Raw genomic sequence first — 24,538 nt, forward strand, 5'->3', positions numbered from 1 at the left:
GGCTGTGGCTCAAGCAGTAATGAGTTTGTGCTTTGAGCCACAAGGGCTGTGGATTTGATGCTGGCTTGGAGAAATAGGGAGGGAGATAGAAAGGGGGTACTAGTCAAGCTTTTCCAGCTACCAATGACGGCCCCGACTTCTACGGTCTGAGGAAACAAATAAGCATGGGGATAACTTGCTTATGCGGCAGTAACTACCCTTAACTAATAAGCCTGATACTTTTGGTGCAACTCAACACTGCTCTCTGCTTCAACAGCAAGGGGTACTGGGAAACTGGACTCAAACAGCAACCAAAGAGCGACTTTTATGGTCTGGGAATCTGGTAGGCATGGGGGTAACCTGCACGGCGCAGCAAATACTATGATAAGCTTGCTGGGCAGACTGGATGGACCATTTGGTCCTTTTCTGCTGTCATTTATATGTTTCTATGTAACAAGAACTTACTCAGTTATATGGCTCTGCTGCTGAATATCCCTTTTAAGTTACCTAGATAAGTTATATCCAGATAGCTTAGATAACCGGCTAGCTCTGAACATTGGGCCCGCCAGGTTTTCAGGATATCCACAATGAATATGAGTGAGATAGATCTGCAAAAAATGGAGGCAGCACATGCAAATGTATCTTGCGCATATTCACTGTGGATATCCTGAAAACCTGGCCTGTGTGTGGCTCTCAAGGACCAGAGTTGGCCACCCTTGGTGTAAGTCATAGCACCCTATAAGCGATAGATTAGAGAAAGAAGCTTCGTAATTGTGATGTGGCGTTTATGAAGGAAATGGTCCTCCATAACATGCAGAGCTAATTTTAGGACTGAGAACTAGGCAAAGGTAGAAGAAATCATATTTTTGTCATTTTTGACTTGTACAATAATGTAGGCCATCACAAACTAATTTTGGTCATTATCTGAATATTATAAATATTAAAGTATTGTTCTGCATCTTCAAATCCAAATTTCTTCTTTTTCATTTTGCTCCATTCAGTCCTATGGAGTAGAGTGCGGAAGTATTTTTGCATATATTTAAATGAGGCAGCATGGCAGTTTAAGTGTAGACAGATAACTTCATGCCCTAGTTCTGTAATTAAATCATACTGTGAGCTTCGTTTGAGGACTTACTTTACCCATTTCCAGATGCTGGTAACTTTGGGACACTGACGCTGAGTTCGAGGAAAGGGTTAGCAAAAGTCACACATATTTTAAAGAAGCTGGTAAAAAATGACAGTACTCGGCACAAGCACAGGTTAAATGGAGAATTATGACAGTTAAAATTATGCAGGGCCCACAAGTCACATTTAAACATAGGATGTGATTATTTTTATTCACCAAAGTCAGCAAATAACTTCCTGCCAAAAATCATTTTTCAAGTCTCAAATTTGGGTGAATCTAGCCCTTAGAAAATTGCTCATGAAATGGAAAGGGATAATTAAAGCATACCACTTAAATTAACATGTTTAAATAATTTACTCTTAAAAACCAAGGTATTAACAGTGTCTACCAAAAAGAATGCACATAATTCATTAAAGTTATACAAAGTCTTTAGCATTAATTAAAAGAATAGATATAGGAAATGTACTGATCTCAATACAGCTGTCAAAAACTCATGCCAAAAACAGCAAAAGCAATAAACAGCTGAAAAACTCTCTATAAGCAATAATCTTAAAATTTTAACACATGCTAACTAAAACACAAGCTGTACAAATTATTTTTTAGATTACTTAACTCTGCACAATAATCTAACACTCTCACAAGGGAAAATCTGATCATCACCACATTAGAAAGTGAAAATTTAACAGAACCCAACTGAAACAAGATTTATGACATGATGCAACATTCAAGCAAGAATACTCCTAATGTTCCTTGCACAAATACCATAAGAAGACATAAACCTCAAGATAGCTGGCACTATTTAAATAACTAATGAACAAAAGCTTGCATATGGTCATCAATTGACAGTTCCACCAAAGCACAATAAAGGGATGCTATTACAACACAGTCACCATAATTTTATCAGGACTAATTAAACAGCATCAAGGAAAAACACTGTCAGATGATTGACAAACCTCTTATGTGAAACAAAACTGGATGTATAAACTCCCTAAAATATCACTCATTCCTTTTCATACACTAAAATGAATCTTAACAGAGAAGATGGAATAAACTTATGAATCAGAAAAAGAAGAGCTTAATGTTTTTCCATCCACTCAAAACATGTATCTAAAAAGGAAAACACCAAAAACACCTGTTCTCCCTGCTCAGTAACACTCAAACAAATTCAAAAAATTTTTCAACAATTCATATACTTGATGTATATACCGTATCAGCAAGCCTGACGACATGCTTACCCACAATTTTCAAAGGGAAGCCGTCCGGTCTTTTAATCATTTGCGGTCCCAGTTCGTTTCAATATATGTATAAATATATAATTTTTCATTTTTTTCAATTTTTGTTTATATGTATTTCAACTCTCTGTAATCCCAATCTTTCCAAACGAAAAGGTATCAGCTCGACACCCGGCCGATGTTTCACTATGCTTCATCAGGAGCTGTTGATGTTTTTTTAAAGGGAACCCAGCTTCAAACTAAGCTCACGCTTGCATTCAATATTCACTTTCCAACATCCTTCTCACAGGATGACATTTGTCTCGACTGATTTGAATCCAATGTCTCTGTTCCCATTGGATTTAAACAAAAATTGAAAAATTGAAAAAAATATGAATTGTTGAAAACTTTTTTGAATTTGTTGGAGTGTTACTGAGCGGGAGAAAAGGTGTTTTTGGTGTTTTCCTTTTTGGATACATAAACTTATGAATTACATATGGAGACATTTAAAAATTTGGTTTCATTATATATATTTTTTTTGCCCATACCATGCACCCAAAATATTTCTGTCTAGATAGAACTATGTTCTCTGTAATATGTTGTTGTCAGAACATCAGTCAAGATTTTGGTAACAAATAAAGGGCCGGATTTTAAGAGTTACGCGTGGACGTAAATTTGTGCGTGCAACCCGGTGCGCACAAATCTATGCCCGGTTTTATAACATGCACGCGCAGCCACGCACATGTTATAAAATCCGGGGTCGACGCGCGCAAGGGGGTGCACACTTGTGCACCTTGCGTGCTCCGAGCCCTAGGGGAGCCCCGATGGCTTTCCCCTTTCCCTCCGCCTCCCCCCCACCTTCCCCTCCCTAACCCACCCCCCCGCCCAACCTAACCCCCCTCAACTTTGTTAAAGAAGTTGCGCCTGCCCCTGGGCAGGCGTAGGTTGCGCGCCCTGGCCAAGTGCCGGCACGCAATCCCCCGGCCTAGAGGCCCTACGGAGGCCTCTGGCCACGCCCCATCCCGCCCACGCCTTGCCCCTTTTTTCAAGCCTCGGGACATATTCGCTTCCCGGGGCTTGCATGCGTCGCCGGGCGTATGCAAAATAGGCTCGGCGCACAGGGCTTTTCAAATCTGACCCAAATAGTATAACGCAGTTGCTTACCTGTAACAGGTGTTCTCCTAGGACAGCAGGACATTAGTCCTCACATGTGGGTGACATCATCAGATGGAGCCCGGCACGGAATACTTTTGACTGACAGACTGGGTATGCCCAACCTGCTGCTATCCAAGCGTCCAAGCGAGGTCCCCCTTCAGTCTCGTAACAGCAAAAATACGAGCAAGAAAAATAACACAACAAACCGAAGGTGAACCCAACATCGTGGGGAGGCGGGCGGGATTCCTGGGGACTAACATCCTGCTGTCCTAGGAGAACACCTGTTACAGGTAAGCAACTGCGCTTTCACTTAGGACAAGCAGGAAGGTATTCCTGCTTGTGGGTGATTACAGAGCTCCAGACTGCCCCCTGTGATCATAGGCACCCACAGTAGCCGAACAAGGTACCAACAGGCACAACACAACTGTGGCGCTGTGGGAAAAACAGGGACAGTCTGGCCCCACAGAGATAACAATGAAAACAGTTGGGGTCAAGACTGGAATAGATTGCGGAGGACAGACTGGCCAAAAGCGCTGTCCTGCCGACTATCCCTGTCGATGCAATAGTGAGCCGCAAATGAGTGCAGAGAACTCCAGGTTGCGGCCCTGCAGATTTCGGCAACAGGGACTGACCGCAGGTGGGGCCACTGATGCCACCACAGCCCACCCAGAGTGAGCCTTTACCCTGTCAGCCAGCTGGAGGCCTGCCTGCTCATAGCAGAAGGCAATGCAATCCGCTAGCCATTTGGATAGGGTCTGCTTCCCCACTGCTGCTCCCAGCCTATTGGTGTCAAAAGATACAAAGGGCTGGGTGGACTGTCTATGACTCGCTGTACGATCCAAGTAGAAAGCGAGGGCCCGCTTGCAATCTAGGGTGTGAAAAGCATGTTCCCCCGGATCAGAATGAGGCTGTGGGAAGAACATGGGAAGGATGATTGACTGGTTGATGTGGAAAGCAGTCATCACCTTCGGCAGACATTTTGGATGCGTGTGTGCGTAGCACCACACGATCATGGAAGAATTTCGTGTAGGTAGCATATGTAACCAGGGCCTGGATCTCACTGACCGTCTAAGCAGAAGCGATCGCCACCAGGGACATAACTTTCCAGGTGAGAAACTTCAGGTCACATGATTTGAGAGGCTCGAACGGAAGCCGCATGAGCCTCGCTAGGACAACGTTGAGATCCCACAGGGTTGCCAGTGGGCGAAGCAGGGGCTTCAGTTGAACCAGGCCCCGGGACTGAAATGGGCACCCCAGCGACCCCCTGGTGGTAGGCACTGAGGTGTACTCGGACCAAGCTGGTCTGGAGGCAGGAATCGAACAGGTGCCACAGATAATCCAGCAGGCAGGGGAGCGGACAGGAGAAAGGGTCCAGTCCGTGGCCGCCGCACCAGGTGGAGAAACGCTTCCACTTCGAGCTGTAAGATCTCAGAGTGGAAGGTTTCTGGGATTCAATCAAGACCCTGGAAACACCATCCGAGAGCCGTAAGGGATGGAGGATCATGCGCTCAACATCCACGCCGAGAGGGCCAGGGCCCAGAGGTTCAGGTGGTGCAGGGTGCCCTGGTTTTGTGATAGGAGGTCGGGAGTCATCCCCAGCGGAACCGGTGTGCTCATGGACAGGTCCTGGAGCACAGGAAACCACACCTGTCATGGCCAGGAGGATGCCACCAGGATTATGGTCCCCCCGTCCTCTTGCAGCTTCATCAGAATCCTCAAGAGGAGCAGAATAGGGGGGTATGCGTACATGAGACCTTGTCCCCAGTGAAGGGAGAAAGCGTTGCAGGCCAGATGGAGAAAATTAAAGTCAATAAAGCTTCACTAACTCATATGACCAAGGTTTCCATATTAACCCTGATGAAAGTCACAGGTATGAGACCTAAATATACTTTTGAATTTTATTTAGTGTGCTTCATTTTGCCAGATTCCTTGCATTTACTCAACAGTGTACCTTTCCCATACAAACAATGTCCCTTTCACTCTCTCACTCTGTCTAGGAAAAAATGCTCATCTCATCCCACCTGTCCTTTAACAATCGTAAAAAGCATCTAATATAGTTAGCATTTTAAGATATATCTCCTCATTCTCTCTTTTATTCTCTGCCCACATCCACATATTTTCTAACACAGAACTCTTAAACACACCACATAAAGATGCACAGCTCTCTCAAATTTGGATCTTCAAAACTTGGTTAAAGGGTACCTTTTCTTTTTGTTTTACAGCGAGAGACTGTACATGGGGTGTTGGAGAGGCAGGAGACTATACCTGAAATAGTAGTGGGAAGGGAAGGGAGACATAATATGGAGTGATGGGTGGCAGGGAGAAGACGACTATACACTGGGAGAGGAGGAAAGGAGAGGGACACTTACATGAGTTTGTGGTAAGAAGGACAGGGAGTGGGAGACCTACATGAGGTGATGTTGGAGGAGGGGACGCGGCCAGGGAGGAGACCAGGAGGCAGACAGAGGGAGACCTACAGGAAGAAGATGACCTACATGGTGTGGTGTGTTGGGGAAGAGTGACTGTACATGGAAGGGAATAGTATGGAGTGGGAAGTCGGGAAAGGAGAGAGGACTTGGGATGGGGACATGAAGTGGGAGAGAGGAGGATTCAGAATAGAAGGAGAAGATCTAGCATGGGAAGGGAGAGGAAGAGAGAATTCATGGAGGGAAAGGGGAGCCATCAACAATTTTCACTAGGACACCATTTAGCCTAGAGCCAGCCCTGTTCTTGTTCATAATCAAGGATAAGTAGTGGCTTTCCCAAGTCTACATGGCTAATAATGGTTTATGGATTTTTTTCTCCAGGAAATGTCTAACCCCGTTAAAAACCTAGCTATGCTAACTGCTTCCACCACATCTTCTGAAAACAAATTCCACAGTTTAAATGTGCACTCAGAGAAAAAATACTTTCTCCAACTTATTTAGGTATGCTACCTTTTGGCTCACGGAAAGCAATAAAAAATAGGAGGATATCATAATATGTCTGTTATCGACCCATGGTGCAACTGCACCTTGAATATTATGTACATTTCTCATTGTCCCATCTTATAAAAGATATAGCAGAATTAGAAAAGGTACAGAGAAAGACAGCCAAAAGGATAAACGGGGTGAAATGGATCCCCTAAGAGGAAAGGCCAAATAGGTTATTGCTTTTCAGCCTGGAGAAGAGATGGCTGAGAGGAGTTATGATCAGCATTTCTAAAATCTTGAATGGTATAAAACAAGTAGAAAGAGAATGGTTACTTACCCTTTCCAATAGTACCCTACTCAAAGTACTATTGGAAAGGGTAAGTAACCATTCTCTTTCTACTTGTTTTATACCATTCAAGATTTTAGAAATGCTGATCATAACTCCTCTCAGCCATCTAAAGTACTATTGGAAAGGGTAAGTAACCATTCTCTTTCTACTTGTTTTATACCATTCAAGATTTTAGAAATGCTGATCATAACTCCTCTCAGCCATCTCTTCTCCAGGCTGAAAAGCAATAACCTATTTGGCCTTTCCTCTTAGGGGATCCATTTCACCCCGTTTATCCTTTTGGCTGTCTTTCTCTGTACCTTTTCTAATTCTGCTATATCTTTTATAAGATGGGACAATGAGAAATGTACATAATATTCAAGGTGCAGTTGCACCATGGGTCGATAACAGACATATTATGATATCCTCCTATTTTTTATTGCTTTCCTAAAAATACTTAACCATCTATTTGCTTTTATTTGACCAATGCTGAGCACAGGGCCAAGGATTTCAAAGTATTGCCCATAATGACCCCAAGATCTTCCATTTTCTGGGTGGTATTGTCTAATATGGTATCCAGCATCATGTACCAATAGTTTAGATTATTCTTCTCAAATTACATCACTTTGCACTAGTCCATATTAAATTTCATCTGCCATTTAGATGTCCAATTCCTCAGTCTCACAAGGTCCTCTTGCAATTTCCCTCAATCAGCTTGTGATCTAACAACTTTGAATAATTTTATCTCTTCTGTGAATCTGATCACCTTACGCTTCACTTCTATTTGCAGATCATTTATAAATATATTAAAAAGTATCAGTCCCAGTAGAAATCCCTAGGGGCATGTCACTATTTACCTTTCTTCATTGAGAGAAATGACCATTCAGTCCTACACTGTTTCCTATCCTTTAGCCAGTTAACAATCCCCAACAGGCCTCCTATTATATGACTTTTTAATTTCCTGATGAGTCTCTCATGAGGGACTTTTTTCAGAGCCCTCTCAAAATCCAAATACGCTATCTCAACTGACTCACCCTTGACAATATGTATGTAAACACTTAAAAACTAACAGATTTATACGGCAAGATTGCCTTTGCTAAATCTATGCTAGCTTTGCCCCATTAATCCAGATGGCCAGTAATTTTGTTCTTCGGAATAGTTTCTATCATTTTGCCTGGCACTGATGTCAAACACACCTGTAGTTTCCTGGATCACCTTTGGAACACTTTATAAAAATGAGCTTTAGGATGGGCCAGCCTCCAATCCTCAGTATCGTAGCTGATTTGAATGAGAAATTAGAAATTACTAGTAACAAGTCTACAATTTCATTTTTTAATAAGTTTAGAACTCTGAGGTGTATGGCATCCAGTCCAGGTGATATGTTACTCTTTAGTTGGTTGATTTGCTCTATTACATCTTCCTAATTCACTGTGATTTGATTCAGTTCCATCAAATCATCATCCTTGAAGAATTTTTCCAGTATATCCCCAACACTCTCCTCAGTGTAGAGCAAAGCAAAGATTTAATTTAGTTTTTCTGCCATGGATTTTTATTACATGAGCACTTCTTTTACCCCTAAGTCATATAGTGATCTAACCAACTCACAAGCTTCTTGTTTCGAATATACTCAAAAAGATTTTGAGTTTCTACGGTTCTGGCAAGCTTCTTTTCAAATTCTTTTTTGGCTTGCCTTATTAATGCTTTGAATCTAAATTGCCAGTGCTAATACTCTTTGCTATGTTCTTCATCTGGACCCACTTTCCAATTTTTAAAAGATGTTCTTTTGGCTTTAACAGCTTCTTTCCTTTCATCATTTAACTATGCTAGCAGTTATTTGGTCTTCATTCTACCAACAATTCAAAGAATGATTTTTACTTATATTTACAGACTGCCTAGCAATTGAAAGTAGTTTGGAATCATTTAACTCTGCTATTTAATTATATCTGGGCTACTTCTGCCTTTATCACAATTTCTCTTATCAGGATCTAACTTTCTCATTAGGCCAGCATGCTTTAAAGATATCTCACTCTGAACTATACGCTCCTGAGCAACTCTCTGCTTTCCCCTATTATTTAGTTTTAAAGCTGCTGTACCTTCTTCATAAAAGTTAGTACCATCCTTTGAGAACAGGCTCCCCCCTTCCCCGAAATCTTGCTCAATTCCAAATAAATCTAAAGTCCCTTCCCTACACCATCATCTCAACCATTATCTGGATATCAACTTTGCACCCTAAAGCCTATTTATTTATTTTAAAAATGTTTGTATACCACTTATTCTTAAAAGAAGATCGAAGCAGTTTCCAGTAAAACATACATAATAAAATTAAATCAAAACATTACAAAATTAATACAGCATAAAACAAAGATAATATATACAAATAAAAGTAGAATATACATGAACTTGCATCAAAGCGAGGGATGGAAAAGGGCTCAGATAGGGACTAAAGGATTGACCGCTAAACTGCACTAATAGGTCTTTAGTTTTTTCTTAAATTCTTTGGAGCTGGATGGAAACCTTAGAGTCTCAGGGAGGAAGTTCCATAGTATGGGACCAGCGACCGAGAATGCACACTTTCTTGTTAAGTCTAATCTGGCTAGTCTTACTGAGGGTATTTCAAAGAGACTTTTGTTCAGTGAATGAAGATGGCAGGTCGGCTGATGAATCCGTAAGCTTGAGCATAACCAAATTGAGGAATTCTTACAGGAAGTTATGAATAATGGTAAGGATTTTAAATTGAAAGCGGAAGGAAATGGGAAGCAAGTGTAAGGAGAAAAGAACTGGGGTTATGTGATTGCAGTGTTTTATGTCAACCAAACTACGTGCAGCTGCATTTTGCATCAGTTGCAGAGGACGAACAACAGTAGATGGGAGACAGAGGAATAGGGCTTATAAAAATCAAGCCGTGTAAGAATAAGGGCTTGCAATAAAGAAAGGAAGTCATGAGGGTATAATAGTGGTTTGAGACACTTTAATAAATTAATCTTAAAGAATGACATTTTTACCAGTGCAGAAATATTGAGAGACATGGATAAGGCAAAGTCAAGAGTGACTCCAAAGTTTTGGGCTTTTGTAGAAATGGGAATTGTATCAAGGTGGAGAGGAGTTAAGGGTCGACATGAGGATTGTGGACACACGAAGTATCTCAGTTTTTGAGGAGCTGAGTTTCAAACAGTTGTGAGCTAGCCAAATATTAACAGAGTTAATGCAAAGTTGGTTTCTGGAACCTCACTCCCTCATTTTCTCATGTCTTTGGTGCTCACATGTACCATGACAGCTGGTTCCTCCTCAGTATTATCTAAAAAAACTATCTAGGTGACACGAGATCTGCCATGTTCGCACCAGGAAAGCAAGTTACAAAGAGATCATCATGCCCACCGACTATTCAGCTATCCACATTCCTAATGATTGAATCACCAACTATTCGTATGCCATCCTAAGTGCTTCCCTCCTGAGCATATGACTCTGAAGACACTTCCCCGGTGGAGAGGATATTACATTACCTGGAAGGCAGGTACTAACTATTGGATGATTGCCTGCTACACCAGGGTAATGCTCTCCTAGGTGACCTTGCTCCTCCAAGGCTAGACAGGAAGTGAAGCTGCTCTACTATGTCCCTGAAGGTCTCCTCTATATTCCTCTGGCTGCCTCATATCTTTCTCTCACCTTCAGAGACTGAACTCATTTTCTGAGTGCCAATTGCTTTTTGCATCAGGTGCACACATACAGCCCATAACCAACTAGTAAATCATATATGGGGCACTCAGTGCAAAACAATGGATAGCCCATATCTAGACAGCAGAGTTATTAATTACTTAAGTACATAAGATCTGCTATACTGGGTCAGACCGAAGGTCCATCAAGCACAGTATCCTGTTCCAATGTTGCTAATAGACTAGAGATGCTTAATCTAATGTAAAGTAAAAAAGTAAAAGGACAGCAGTGCATCTATAAGGGAAGGGTTACGTTCTTATTTTATATAAAACCCCAAATGGCACATGAAAATGTCCCTCTTGTCCTTGTATTTAGGATCACATTCTATAACTCAGAGAAGGTGCTTGGGATGGATGGTAATTGGGGGGGGGGGGGGGGGGACATACAAAAGAATACACTGGTTTTATAATTCAAAAGAACAAAGGACACTGGAAGAAACTGGTTTTAAAATTCTAAGAGCAAAACTTATGCCACACATATTCTGTCATTCACTGGCAAGACATTCAAAAACTGTAACATTATTAAAGAAAAGAAAACACAGATGTCCTAAAAAATAGCTTACCTTAAGAATCCCAGCAGATGTTGATGGAAGAAAAGACTGCTCACACTTCTCAAGATAATTTTCTGAGTTTGTTTTCCCAAACAACATAGTAATGACAAACCCTCTGGAAAAAAGTGTTTACAAACAATGAATAATATATAAACATTGCATTTCTTTTCAATCATTTTTGTAGTTGAAGCACATATTTTAAGCAATGCTTGTAATATCAGAATCACAAATCTTATCAATGAAACAATACGAAAAATGTTAGAAATTACTCATTTATTAAATGTATCTTTGGTGTACAGCTGCTGTGGAGGAGTAGCCTAGTGGTTAGAGCAGTGGGCTATAAACCGGGAGACTAGGGTTTGAGTCCCACTGTCGCTCCTTGTGACCTTGGGCAAGTCACTTTTATCCTCCACTGCCTCAGGTACAAACTTAGATTGTAAGCCCTCTGGGGATAGGGAAATACCTACAGTACCTGAATGTAATCCACTTTGAAATGCTGAAAAAAGTGTGAAAAGTAGAATATAAATCTAAATGAAAAAAAAATATTTAGCTTTTTAACTGTTCAAAAAGCATCCTCACTTGTTTCATAAAATAACCTGCTCCACTGTCATTTCTCCTGTCTTGTATAAACTGCACAGATTACCAGTTTGTTGCCATGTATACGTATAAACACAATGATCAATCACGTGATCCCCAATAGGAAGGCTTTAGCACTGTGGCAAATTCAAATGTGACAAATAGGGATGGCAAAAGGTGCACGTAATGTATGACTAAGATGCTTTCTTTTAGAATTGACCAGTCAGTCATAAAGCAAAATTGCTTACCTTGTAATAGGTGTTATCCCAGGACAGCAGGATGTAGTCCTCACATATGGGTGACATCACTGATGGAGCCCTATTGCGGAAAACTCTGTCAAAGTTTCTAGAAACTTTTGACTGGCCCTGTGAGGCCACTGAGCATGCCCAGCATGCCATGATATTCTCAGCCACAGGGGCCTCCCCCTTCAGTCTTGTATGTAGCAGTAAGCTTTAGCAAAAAATAAAATAATAAAACGTATCGGACCCAACTCCACGGGGTGGCGGGTGGGTTTCGTGAGGACTACATCCTGCTGTCCTGGGATAACACCTATTACAAGGTAAGCAATTTTGCTTTATCCCAGGACAAGCAGGATGTTAGTCCTCACATATGGATGATTATCAAGCTAGAGGCTGAGTCATTTTGTAGTGAAGCAACACTGAAGTATTGTTGGTAAAAATGAGGCAGCCGAAGATCACAGCAGGTTGGATGTAGAAGGAGTTGGGATTATACTGGAAACAAGTTCTTTAAGACAGATTGTCCGTAAGCTGAATCTTGTTGTCCTTCTTTGTCTAAACAGTAATGAGCTGCAAAGGTGTGAAGAGAACTCCATGTTGCTGTTTTACATATGTCAAGAATTGGTACTGAACGATAGTGTGCTACTGAGGTTGACATTGCTCTTACTGAATGCACCTTTACTCGTCCTTGGAGAGGAAGGCCTGCTTTTTCATAGCAAAATTGTATGCAATCTGCTAGCCAATTGGAAAGAGTATGTTTACCCACTGCTTTTCCCGGTTTGTTTGGATCATAAGATACAAAGAGTTGAGTGGATTTCCTGTGGACTGCAGTGCGGTCTAAGTAAAATGCTAGTGCACGCTTACAGTCCAAGGTATGTAAGGCCCGTTCTCCTTGGAAAGAAAGTGGGTAAAACTATGGATAGGTTCAAGTGAAATTCCATAACTACCTTGGGGAGGAATTTTGGATGTGTACGGAGAACCACTCTGTCATGTAGGAATTTTGTATAGGGTGAGTACGTGACAAGTGCTTGTAACTCACTAACCCTTCTAGCCGATGTAATGGCTATGAGGAAGATAGTCTTCCATGTGAGAAATTTAAGATCAAAGGAAGTCATGGGTTCAAAAGGAGAATGCATGAGTCTTGTTAAAACCAGATTCAGGTCCCATTCTGTGACAGGTGGCCGAATTGGTGGTTTAAGGTGAATTAAATCTCTCATAAATCTACTGACAAGAGGATGTATGGATATTGGTGCATCTCCCATCTTGTTATGGTAAGCTGAGATTGCACTTAGGTGTACTCTGACCGATGAAGTCTGGAGACCAGAGTCTGAAAGTTGGCATAAATAGTCTAGAAGAGAAGTTGTGGGGCAGGATAAAGGGTCAATGTTCTTTTGTGTGCACCACAAAGTAAACCTTTTCCATTTCGAAGAATAATTCTTTCGTGTTGAAGGTTTACGTGAAGCTATAAGCACTTGAGATACATTGGCTGAAAGATTGAGTGGTTGTAAAATCAAGCTTTCAACATCCATGCTGTCAGGGATAGGGATTGAAGGTTGGAATGGCGCAACCGACCCTGATCCTGAGTTATGAGAGTATGAGCTACACCAAGGCGAATTGGTTCTCTGATCGAGAGGTCTAGGAAGTGTGGGAAACCATACTTGTCGAGGCCAATACGGGACTATGAGTATCATGGACCCTTTGTCCTGTTGTAGCTTCACTAGAGTTTTGGTTATGAGCGGTATCGGAGGATATGCGTATAGAAGGCCTGAGTTCCAAGGGCGAGCAAAGGCGTCCTTGGCTGGCTGGTATTTCTGTCTGTGCAAAGCGCAGAACTTGTCCACTTTGTGATTCAGGCATGATGCAAAGAGATCTATTGTTGGTTGCCCCCAACCTTGAAATATCCTGGTCGCTACTAAGGGATCCAGGGACCACTCGTGTGGGTGGAACTGATGACTGAGTCGATCTGCCACTACGTTGTGAATGCCTGCCAGATAAGTGGCCCGGAGAAACATTGAGTGTGTTAGGGCCCAGCCCCAAATCTGTGCGGCTTCTTGACAAAGGAGATATGAGCCCGTACCTCCTTGTTTGTTCAGGTACCACATGGCTACTGTATTGTCCGTTTGAATGAGAACAGTCTTGTGTGAAAGGCAGTCCTTGAACGCATGCAGAGCATAACGTATAGCTCGAAGTTCCAAGAAATTGATTTGAAACATTGCTTCGAGTTTTGTCCAAGTACCTTGGGTTTGGAGATTGTCTATGTGAGCTTCCCAACCTAAGGTAGATGCATCTGTAGTTAAAGTTATCTGAGGGACTGGTTGTTGGAAGGGCAGGCCCTTGCGCAAGTTGTCCTTGTGCGCCCACCAAAGTAGAGATGAACGCAGCTGGTGGGTTACTTGAATTGGAGAGGACAGTGGTTGAATGGCTTGGATCCATTGTGATCTTAATGTCTATTGGGTTATTCTCATGGTTAATCTTGCCATAGCAGTGACATGAATTGTGGAGGCCATGTGACCTAGTAAGGTCAGAAACTGATGAGCTGTTGCTTGTTTCTTTGAGTGTAGTGAGTTTGTCAATAGGGCAAGTGTCTCTGCCCGATCGTCTGGTAGAAAGGCTTTTGAGAGGATGGTGTTCAATTCTGCTCCGATGAATTGAAGCAGATGAGACGGAATGAGACGGGACTTTTGATAATTGATGAGAAATCCCATAGAGTAAAGTAGAGCAATTGTTTGATTGATAGAAGTTATTGCTCCTTGTTGAGATTGACTCCTGATTAGTCAGTCGTCCAGATAAGGGAAGACATGGGCACTTTCCTTGTGTAAGTGTGCTGCTATTACTGCCAGGCATTTGGTGAAAACTCTGGGAGATGAAGTGAGTCCGAATGGTAGTACTCTGTACTGGAAATGCTGATGACCCACCAGGAAGTGCAGATATTTGCGATGAGGAGGGAAAATTGGAATGTGAGCGTAAGTGTCTTGTAGATCCAGAGAACAAAGCCAATCTCCTGTTTGAAGAAGTGGAAACATGGTGCCTAGAGAAACCATCCTGAACTTTTCTTTCTTCAGAAATTTGATGAGATTTCTGAAAATCTCATCCTGTGAGTTTTCTCACAGGTTGTCTGACTAAATATCAGATTTAAAAAGCATTTATTCTCTCCCACATCGGGGTTTCTCGTGTTACCACTGACTGGGGTGTAAATTTTAGTCTCTTTTTTACTCTTTGGAGTATAAATAATTTTCTCTCATTTTCATCGACGGCTGTCAGTGAAAATATGGCCACGGGATTTTAAAAAAGTCCCAACTGTAATCGGACAATGTCCATTACAGATCCACACCTCGAGTGTGTCCTTTGCTTAGGTCAAACACACGACGTAACAACCTGTCCCAAGTGTGCTGAAATGACCGTGAAGGGTAGAAAGGCCCGCCAAGAAAAGATGGAGCATTTATTCCATCTACTACTTTTGCCTTCCCTGTCGACGTCTACGCAATCGTTTCCGGCCGGAGTCTCGAAGCGTTTAATACTCAAAAAGCGTTGTCCGGAAGGATCGGGGGATCGTTCATCGCCAACCCCATCCATAGCATAGACGAGGTTAGCGGCGGAACATCGACCAAAGCATCGGCACCGACACCCATCGATCCCGGAGGCGCTTGTCTCCCCAGAGAAATTGACTGCAAAAAGGCCTCAACTCCAAGAAACACCGAGACCTTCAACGCCAAGGCCTTCACCGCCCATCGATGCACCGATCATCGACCCGCTACAGGGCCCTGTGGAAGGACCATCAACACCTCGACCGCCACCATGTGTAGCTGCTCTGCATGCACCAGCTATCACGGAGGAATTGACGGATTTTATCCGTCAAGCGGTGCTCCAAGCATTAAAGGACCAGCAACCGTCGATGCCTTCGCTGACATCGATGCTGGTGCCTGCACCGATGCCGGCGCTGATGCCGGAGCCTGCACCGATACCGAGGCGGCCATCGATGCCAATGGTCCGAGGCCTGAGGTTCAAGAAAAATTGGCTGATTTGCCATGCGTAGGGGACAACCTCTTTGACTCTAAGGTGCAGGATGCTGAAGCCCAGTTAAAGGAACATACAGAAACCCTGCGTCAACTGTCGTCAGTTCTGCAGGACTCTCCTGCATCTTCATCTCGCCACCCTCCTAGGAAGGAATCTAGGATGGGACATAGGCCTCCAGTTTTCTTTGGAATGAGGAAATAACGGGAGTAGAATCATCTGCCCTGCTGAGTCCAGGGCACTGGTTCTACAGCCCTGGCTCTCAGAAGGTTGGATAATTCTGCTTGTAGATGAATTATGTGATTTCCGCTTAATGGAAGAGGTTTTGGAGGAGAATCTCTTGGAATTGAGACAAAATCGAGATATTATGGAGAGTACCCACTGGTCTGTTGTTATTTGTATCCATGGTTATAAAAGGAGGACACTCGGCCTCCTACTGGTAGCTCTGGTTGTGGGTTGTGGAGATGGCTTTGGTCTCTGGTGATGGCCTCAAAGGCCTGCAGCCGGTCCCGTCTGCGGTGGAGGTTGAGGCCTAGCAGCTCTAGGTTGCCTGGGCTGAGATCTTTGCTGCGGACGTGAAGATCTATCCCTTGATGCTGGAGGGTAGTAACGCCTCTGCCTGGAGAAAGACCTTCGAGATTCCTTCCTAGGAGGGTGGCGAGATGAAGATGCAGCAGAGTCCTGCAGAACTGACGACAGTTGACGCAGGGTTTCTGTATGTTCCTTTAACTGGGCTCCAGCATCCTGCACCTTAGAGTCAAAGAGGTTGTCCCCTACGCATGGCAAATCAGCCAATTTTTCTTGAACCTCAGGCCTCGGACCATCGGCATCGATGGCCGCCTCGGTATCGGTGCAGGCTCCGGCATCAGCGCTGGCATCGGTGCAGGCACCAGCATCGATGTCAGCGAAGGCATCGACGGTTGCTGGTCCTTTAATGCTTGGAGCACCGCTTGACGGATAAAATCCGTCAATTCCTCCGTGATAGCTGGTGCATGCAGAGCAGCTACACATGGTGGCGGTCGAGGTGTTTATGGTCCTTCCACAGGGCCCTGTAGCGGGTCGATGATCGGTGCATCGATGGGCGGTGAAGGCCTTGGCGTTGAAGGTCTCTGTGTTTCTTGGAGTTGAGGCCTTTTTACAGTCAATTTCTCTGGGGAGACAAGCGCCTCCGGGATCGATGGGTGTCGGTGCCGATGCTTTGGTCGATGTTCCGCCGCTAACCTCGTCTATGCTATGGATGGGGTTGGCGATGAACGATCCCCCGATCCTTCCGGACAACGCTTTTTGAGTATTAAACGCTTCGAGACTCCAGCCGGAAACGTTTTGCGTAGACGTCGACAGGGAAGGCAAAAGTTGTAGATGGAATAAATGCTCCATCTTTTCTTGGCGGGCCTTTCTACCCTTCGCGGTCATTTCAGCACACTTGGGACAGGTTGTTACGTCGTGTGTTTGACCTAAGCAAAGGACACACTCGAGGTGTGGATCTGTAATGGACATTGTCCGATTACAGTTGGGACTTTTTTTAAATCCCGTGGCCATATTTTCGCTGACAGCCGTCAATGAAAATGAGAGAAAATTATTTATACTCCAAAGAGTAAAAAAGAGACTAAATTTACACCCCAGTCAGTGGTAACACGAGAAACCCCGATGTGGGAGAGAATAAATGCTTTTTAAATCTGATATTTAGTCAGACAACCTGTGAGAAAACTCACATAGGCTCCTGCTCCGTGATGCCAACAGCAGCGCGGAAAAACAAAGACTGAAGGGAGACCCCTGTGGCTGAGAATATCATGGCATGCTGGGCATACTCAGTGGGCTCAGAGTCCCAGTCAAAAGTTTCTAGAAACTTTGACAGAAAGTTTTCCGCAATAGGGCTCCATCAATGATGTCACCCATATGTGAGGACTAGCATCCTGTTTGTCCTGGGATAATAGGCTTCATCGTGGGAGCAAGTCTGCTGTATGACTCCACCTTATTTTTAATCATTGGTCAATATCCATAACAATGTATGTATTTTTTAAGATTTTTTTCATTTGCAATTAATGTAACTTATCTTAAGAATCATCGCTGATATTACTGAGCTCTGAAACCTTCAAGTCTTCAGAGCCTTCAAGGCTTCAGAGCTCAGTAATATCAGTGATGATTCTTAATTGCAAATGAAAAAAATCAGCGATGATTCTGAAAACCTTAATGTCAGAAATAGCTCATAATGCTGCAGGTAAAACATTCCATAATACCAGGGCAATAATGAAAATGCCCATTTTCTCGTCTCATTTAAATATGCAACTTTAACCAATGGAATTTCAAGAAGACCCATTTCTTGAGAATGTAATGTTCTCATAGGGGTGTATGGTTTCAAAAAATTCCTCAAATGATACAGGCCATTCATTTCTAATACTTTGAAAACTAATACAATAATTTTAAACTGGATGCATTGGAGTGATGGTAGCCAGAGTAATTCAAACATAACTGGACTAATATGATCTCAAGGAAGCCCACACACAATTAATTGGGCAGTAGCATTCTGTAATATACAAAATGAATGAACGCTTGAAGCAGGAGGGCCGATAAACAGACCATTACAATAATCGATTGTCAATAATATGAATGACTGTACCAAAACATGAAAATCTCTTTTATCTAACATATACCTTACATGACATAACGTTTGCAGTTTAAAGAACCCAATTTCAATATTGCTCTCAAATTAGAAAGTGTCTAATGTATTTTTATCAAAGGAACCAAAAAGTTGGGTGGACTGTGCATGGCCTTCTGTCCGCTCTAGACAGAAGACTAAGGTTCTTTTCCAGTCCAAACTGTGCCTTGGTGCAAATAAGGCCTGGGAAAGAATACTGGCAGGACGATTGACTGGCTAAGATGTAAGTCAGACACCACATTAGGCAGGAACTTAGGATACATACATAGGACCACCCTATAGTGAAAAAGAATTAGTGCAAGTTGGATAAGTCACTAAGGTCTGGAGCTCGCTGATCCTGCATGTTGAAGTGACTGCCTCCAAAAATATGACCTTCCAGGTCAGGTACTTCAGGTCACAGAAATGCAGCAGCTCAAAGGGAGCTTTCATCAGCTGAGTTAATATCATAATGAGGTCCCAAGACACAGCGGGAGGATTCAACAAGCAGACCCCACATGAAATGTAAAAATATAGGCTTACAGAGATGGGCGTACCATCTACACCAGTACAGACACCAACAATAAAATTCAGCTGAAGAGCCCCCAGACCAGTTCCTTCGCTGGCATTGGCTGTACATCATATGATGGGATTCCTCCTGTCCGGCGCTTGAACCTCTCAATCTGTGCCAGCTTTTCCTTCATAGCCATCCTTGTGTCCTGTCAACTGATCCATGATTCTGATTGTCACTTACTAGCTGCTGACATCTGTGGAGATACCCTACTCTATCTTCCTCTTGATCAGTGAGGGTTTCTTCGGACCACACAGCGTACTATGCTTCTTGCAGACTGGACGTATGAGAAGGCCCTTCTATTCCTTGGTGATACCGCTTCTCCTCCAGCTGTTGGCTGCTGGTACCCACCTGTTCCTTACTCCCAGATGATTGGTGTGAGTCCCTACCTCCCTTAGCATTACTTTCAATCCCTACTTTCTTCCCCCTCCTCCAGCTCTAACATCTTCAGCCACCATCTTTTCTACCCTCTCTCTCTGCTCCTTTCTCTACTCACCTGCCAGCTCCCACTCTCCCCGACCAGTCCTTGCTCCCTGTCTGCTCTCCATTCTTCCTCGCACATTCTCCTCACCTCCCGCCCCATCTCTAGCTATACTCCACCAATCCAAGCACCATACTCCTATCCTCTCTGTCACCATTTAATCATCTGGTACACTCATCTGCCCCCTCACACACACACCCTCTGTAACTCTTCATTGTCTGTACTGCTCTCAACACCTACTCTGTTCTTCCTGAAACCTATAAACACAAAAGTGGACAATACCAAAGACAGACAATCACAGACCAAAAATCACTGTCACTCAACAGATCCACTCTAAAGATTCACTCAAGAACACAAACAGAAGACCAAAAGGATGGGAAACAGGAAGGCAAAACCAAGCAGCACAAAAAGACAGCAATTTGCAATCGCAAAGCATCAATCAAGAACAACCATCACCACTCCTACATCTAGAAAACCTTCATCGCCTAATCCAGATCTTGCTTAACACCACTCAGCACTGACAAAATGGTCCTGGAAGAAACTTCCTTTTATTTTCCTGAAAGGAGGAGTATCCAATAAACCTGATGGACATCTATGTAGCACCAATTGCACTACAGCTCAGCTTAGGTCACTTTTAGCAACCAGTAGGGATCACTGTTGCATTTTCAAACTTACCCCCTCATTTATCAAAATGCGCTAAGTGCCATTAATGCATGCGATAAGCCCTTAACGCATGCGAAAGCACCATTTCATATGATAAAATGCAAATCCGAAAAAGAGGAGGACTTAGGGGCAGGAGTGGGCTGGGTTTACTGTTTTGTGAAGCCCTATCGCACGGCTTTAACACCAATTTTAGCTACAACTTTTTCAGGAGCGTTAAGCCATGCAATAGCTTGCGTTACGACTGTATCACCCGTTGCGATGTTTTTCGCGGATGCCAGTTTTGGTAGTTTGAAGCTCCCAGAGCGTCCACCTAGCTATCAGAGACCTCAGGAGAGAGAGCACATGAGAGAGCGAGAGCGAGCCTAGCCATAATGCCATCACCCTAGATACGTATTTCTATCTCTATGGGAGGCCCACCTAGTAACTCGAGGTGAGGTTTAGGTATTAGTATAGGGGGTTAGGGGCCACTTTGACATTGAATGTGAGACATACGAACAGAACAGTGCTCTCTTGTGAACATTTGATGACCCTCGGAGTGAGGAAACTCACCCAAAGATGAGATTTGTGCAATGTTCTCTCAACCTAGCTTGATGTTACCCAGGTAGGGAGTCCATCAGGCTAGGTTGAGAGAACACTGCACAAATCTCATCTTTGGGTGAGTTTCCTCACTCCGAGGGTCATCAAATGTTCACAAGCGAGCACTGTTCTGTTCGTATGTCTCACACTGAATGTCAAAGTGGCCCCTAACCCCTACACTAATACCTAAACCTCCCCTCGAGTTACTAGGTGGGCCTCCCATAGATATATCTCTCTCTCTCCATTGTTCCCCCAGTGGTTGTATGTAGGAAATACCATATTCAGGCACTTATCTCAAAGTGCGACAAAGTGATCGCAATTTGTGGTACCTTAGTTCTTCGCATAAGTATTAGCGCAAATTGCGATAAACTCCCTATTACCATAAAACATGACCCTTTTCCCATCGCATGCAATATTTACCGCATTTTGATAAATTCAGGCCTTAGTGCTTTTTTTTTTACTGCATTTTTCTGTATTTCAGTTTTAACTCCAGTTTTAGCATACTTTTTAGACTTACCATGTTTTTTTTTTTTAATACAGGTCTATTTGCATACTGTTAGTTTACTGCATTGCGTGGAACTCTGTGTTTTTATGAAGCACTGAAAGTAAAATCAGTGCTAAAATTTTACTCCCATTTTTCAGTGGGTTTTATTACATCAGCCCCATTGAGACCTAAAGGTTCACACCTTGCTTGGGAGACTTGTTACCTTTTTAGTGTACATGCTATTGAAAGGGCTAAGCTGCCAACATGCATTTTTCTTGTAGATATATTTATTTAATCATTTATCGTCTGCCTATAACAAAAAACATTGTGCTAAGTGAATTACAAATTATAGCATCATAAATACAACATTAAAACAATTGGAAATAAAACATAAAATAACATATGGTTAGAGATTTATGAGCAGTCAGAAGTGGAATTTGTCAGACCTCATCTAGTTAAGTGAGGTGGTAGAGCAAAGCCCATCCTCATTCAAGACCATTAACGGGACACTCCTCAACCAGATGGTTGGTTGGCTCTTTTGTGTTTCTTCATAATCGCAAGCTGTGGAGGTGCAAAGATTTCAAGTGTGTATGTGCAGGAGTTTAAAATGATTTAAATGACACCACTCCTTATTTGCTAGGGATAAAGGAAATGGGCAGCAAATGCTGTAGCCTGCCATATGATTATGTCCTCCATTCATTCATGGCTCATTTACTCCTGCCTTAGTGATCCTTTGACTGAATAAAAGCCTGAGCCGCTGTGATGAAGGGCTTGTGGCTCTTAGAGTTTTGTATCTGTAGGATCTTATCACCTAGAGCAGGGGTCGGGAACCAATGGCTCACGAGCCAGATGTGGCTCTTTTGATGGCTGCATCTGGCTCGCAGACAAATCTTTAATAAAAAAGTAAAAATCTAATAAAACCCCCCACCCTCCTGATGCCCCCCAAGACCTCCAAAATGAATTTACTACAACCCCCCCCAAGACCTGCCAAAAGTCCCTGGTGGTCCAGCGGGGGTCCAGGAGCGGTGCGGGAGCGATCTCCTGGACTTGGGCTGTCGGCTGCCAGGAGTCAAAATGGCGCCAACGGCCCTTTGCCCTCACTATGTCACTGGGGTCGACCAATGGCGGCGGTAGCCCCTGTGACATAGTAAGGGCAAAGGGCCGTCGGCTGTCAGTAATCAAAATGGCGTCGACGGCCCTTTGCCCTTACTATGTCACAGGGGCTACCGCTGCCATTGGTCGACCCCAGTGACATAGTGAGGGCAAAGGGCCGTCAGCGCCATTTTGACTATTGGCAGCCGACAGCCCAAGTCCAGGAGATCGCTCCCGGACCGCTCCTGGACCCCCGCTGGACCACCAGGGACTTTTGGCAGGTCTTGGGGGGGTCAGGAGGGTGAGGGGTTGTAGTAAATTAATTTTGGGGGGCATCAGGAGGGTGGGGGGTTTTGTTAGATTTTTATTTTTTTATTAAAGATATTTCTGCGAGCCCTGGACCCCCGCTGGACCACCAGGGACTTTTGGCAGGTCTTGGGGGGGGTCAGGAGGGTGGGGGATTGTAGTAAATTAATTTTGGAGGTATTGGGGGGCATCAGGAGGGTGGGGGGTTTTGTTAGATTTTTACTTTTTTTTTTATTAAAAATTTGTCTGCGAGCCCTGGACCCCTGCTGGACTTTTGGCAGGTCTTGGGGGGGGTCAGGAGGGTGGGGGGTTGTAGTAAATTAATTTGGCAGGTCTTGGGGGGCGTCAGGAGAGAAGGGGTTGTAGTAAATTAATTTTGTAGGTCTTGTATGGCTCTCACGGAATTACATTTTAAAATATGTGGCGTTCATGGCTCTCTCAGCCAAAAAGGTTCCCGACCCCTGACCTAGAGGGTAAGCTGAATTATTATTTAAATGCTGTCTCTCCTTCACCCCCTCTCCTGGGTTGCAGCTAGCCATCTCAGGTGATGAGGTGGAATGTCCAACAAAATGTGCAGATCATGAATTGGCAATGAACTTGGGCAGGTGCTTATGATACAAAGTATAGAATTCATTTGTTAAGCCATCTTTGAAGTATGTTCATTCCTGCCACAGGCAGACGTACAATAGCCAGTTGGAGGATACATAAAAGACAGGGAAAGAGGAGATCCTTGTTTGGTTTAGGTTATTGGTATGCTGTCCCACAGTAACATTTTATTATTTATTTATTTAGCATTTTTCTATACCGACTTTCCAATAACAAAATTATTGATCAATTCGGTTTACATTTTAAACAATAACAACAATGACAAGTAAATGTCTTACAATGAACAGGTCGAATTAACTTGGATTAAGATATATGGGGGTAATAACATAATTAACATCTAAAAGTATTCAGTTTGCTGTTATGTTACTTTTATATTTTGCCTTATGGAACCCGAAGGATTGCCCAAACTGGCTTATAACAGAGTTAAAATATATTTCATACTTGTTCAAATTAAATAACAATTAATTAGTAAAAAATATAACCTAATCTAATATACATCCTTATTCACACTGCTTCGAACAGTTTTCTGGTAATGAATTGTGGAATACAAGCATACCCCCTCTCACAAAAAAGTGATTTTAATTTGAGCGTTTTATAACATGTTTTTAAAGAAATCAAGTTTCTAAGCTAGCAATGGATGTCTATTGCTAGCTACTACATTATAGCTTAACTATGAGGAATGATAATTACTATAACTAAGGGGCCAATGTAATTAGCTGAGCATTAAAACTGCACTAAAATTCATTGCACAAGCTAATTTTTTTAAACTCCCTGTGCAATAAGTTAAAAGTATGCTAATTCATTGAGTTAAAATAATGCACACAAACAAAATAATTTGCACAAAGAAAAGACAGCATACAGAAAAACATGATTTATGCACATACATCATATTTTATGCGTATTAATATGCTTTATGTGTACCTCATGTTTTCTGTGCAGAATGAGATAGTATCCACTTTTGGTTCCATGTACCAGAAAGTATGTGCTATTCTATTTTCATTACCCACCCAACTGCAGCAGTCAAAAAAGCAAACAGAATGTTAGGAATTATTAGGAAGGGAATGGTGAATAAAACGGAAAATGTCATAATGCCTCTGTATCGCTCCATGGTGAGACCACACCTTGAATACTGTGTTCAATTCTGGACGCTGCATCTCAAAAAAGATATAGTTGCGATGGAGAAAGTACAGAGAAGAGCAACCAAAATGATAAAGGGGATGAAACAGCTCCCCTATGAGGAAAGGCTGAAGAGGTTAGGACTGTTCAGCTTGGAGAAGAGACGGCTGAGGGGGGATATGATAGAGGTGTTTAAAATCATAAGAGGTCTAGAAT

The 24,538-nt window shown here is 42.9% G+C and overlaps 1 protein-coding gene across 7 annotated transcripts in view; it reads right to left on the reverse strand.

Annotated features, from left to right (window-relative positions):
- The window catches only part of SNX13 (sorting nexin 13), a 447,782-nt gene that overhangs the window by 264,677 nt on the left and 158,567 nt on the right, over nt 1-24,538 (reverse strand). For all 7 annotated transcript variants that reach the window (XR_003854521.1, XR_003854523.1, XR_003854522.1 and 4 more), the window contains one exon: nt 10,985-11,087. Coding sequence is in view for 4 of the 7 variants with exons in the window: in XM_029589035.1 (XP_029444895.1) it covers nt 10,985-11,087 (103 nt within the window). In the remaining 3 variants the exon portion in view is untranslated. The remainder of the gene's footprint in view (nt 1-10,984; nt 11,088-24,538) is intronic.

This window comes from Rhinatrema bivittatum, chromosome 2 (genome assembly GCF_901001135.1).
Source record: "Rhinatrema bivittatum chromosome 2, aRhiBiv1.1, whole genome shotgun sequence".
Classification (NCBI taxonomy): Eukaryota; Metazoa; Chordata; class Amphibia; order Gymnophiona; family Rhinatrematidae; genus Rhinatrema; species Rhinatrema bivittatum.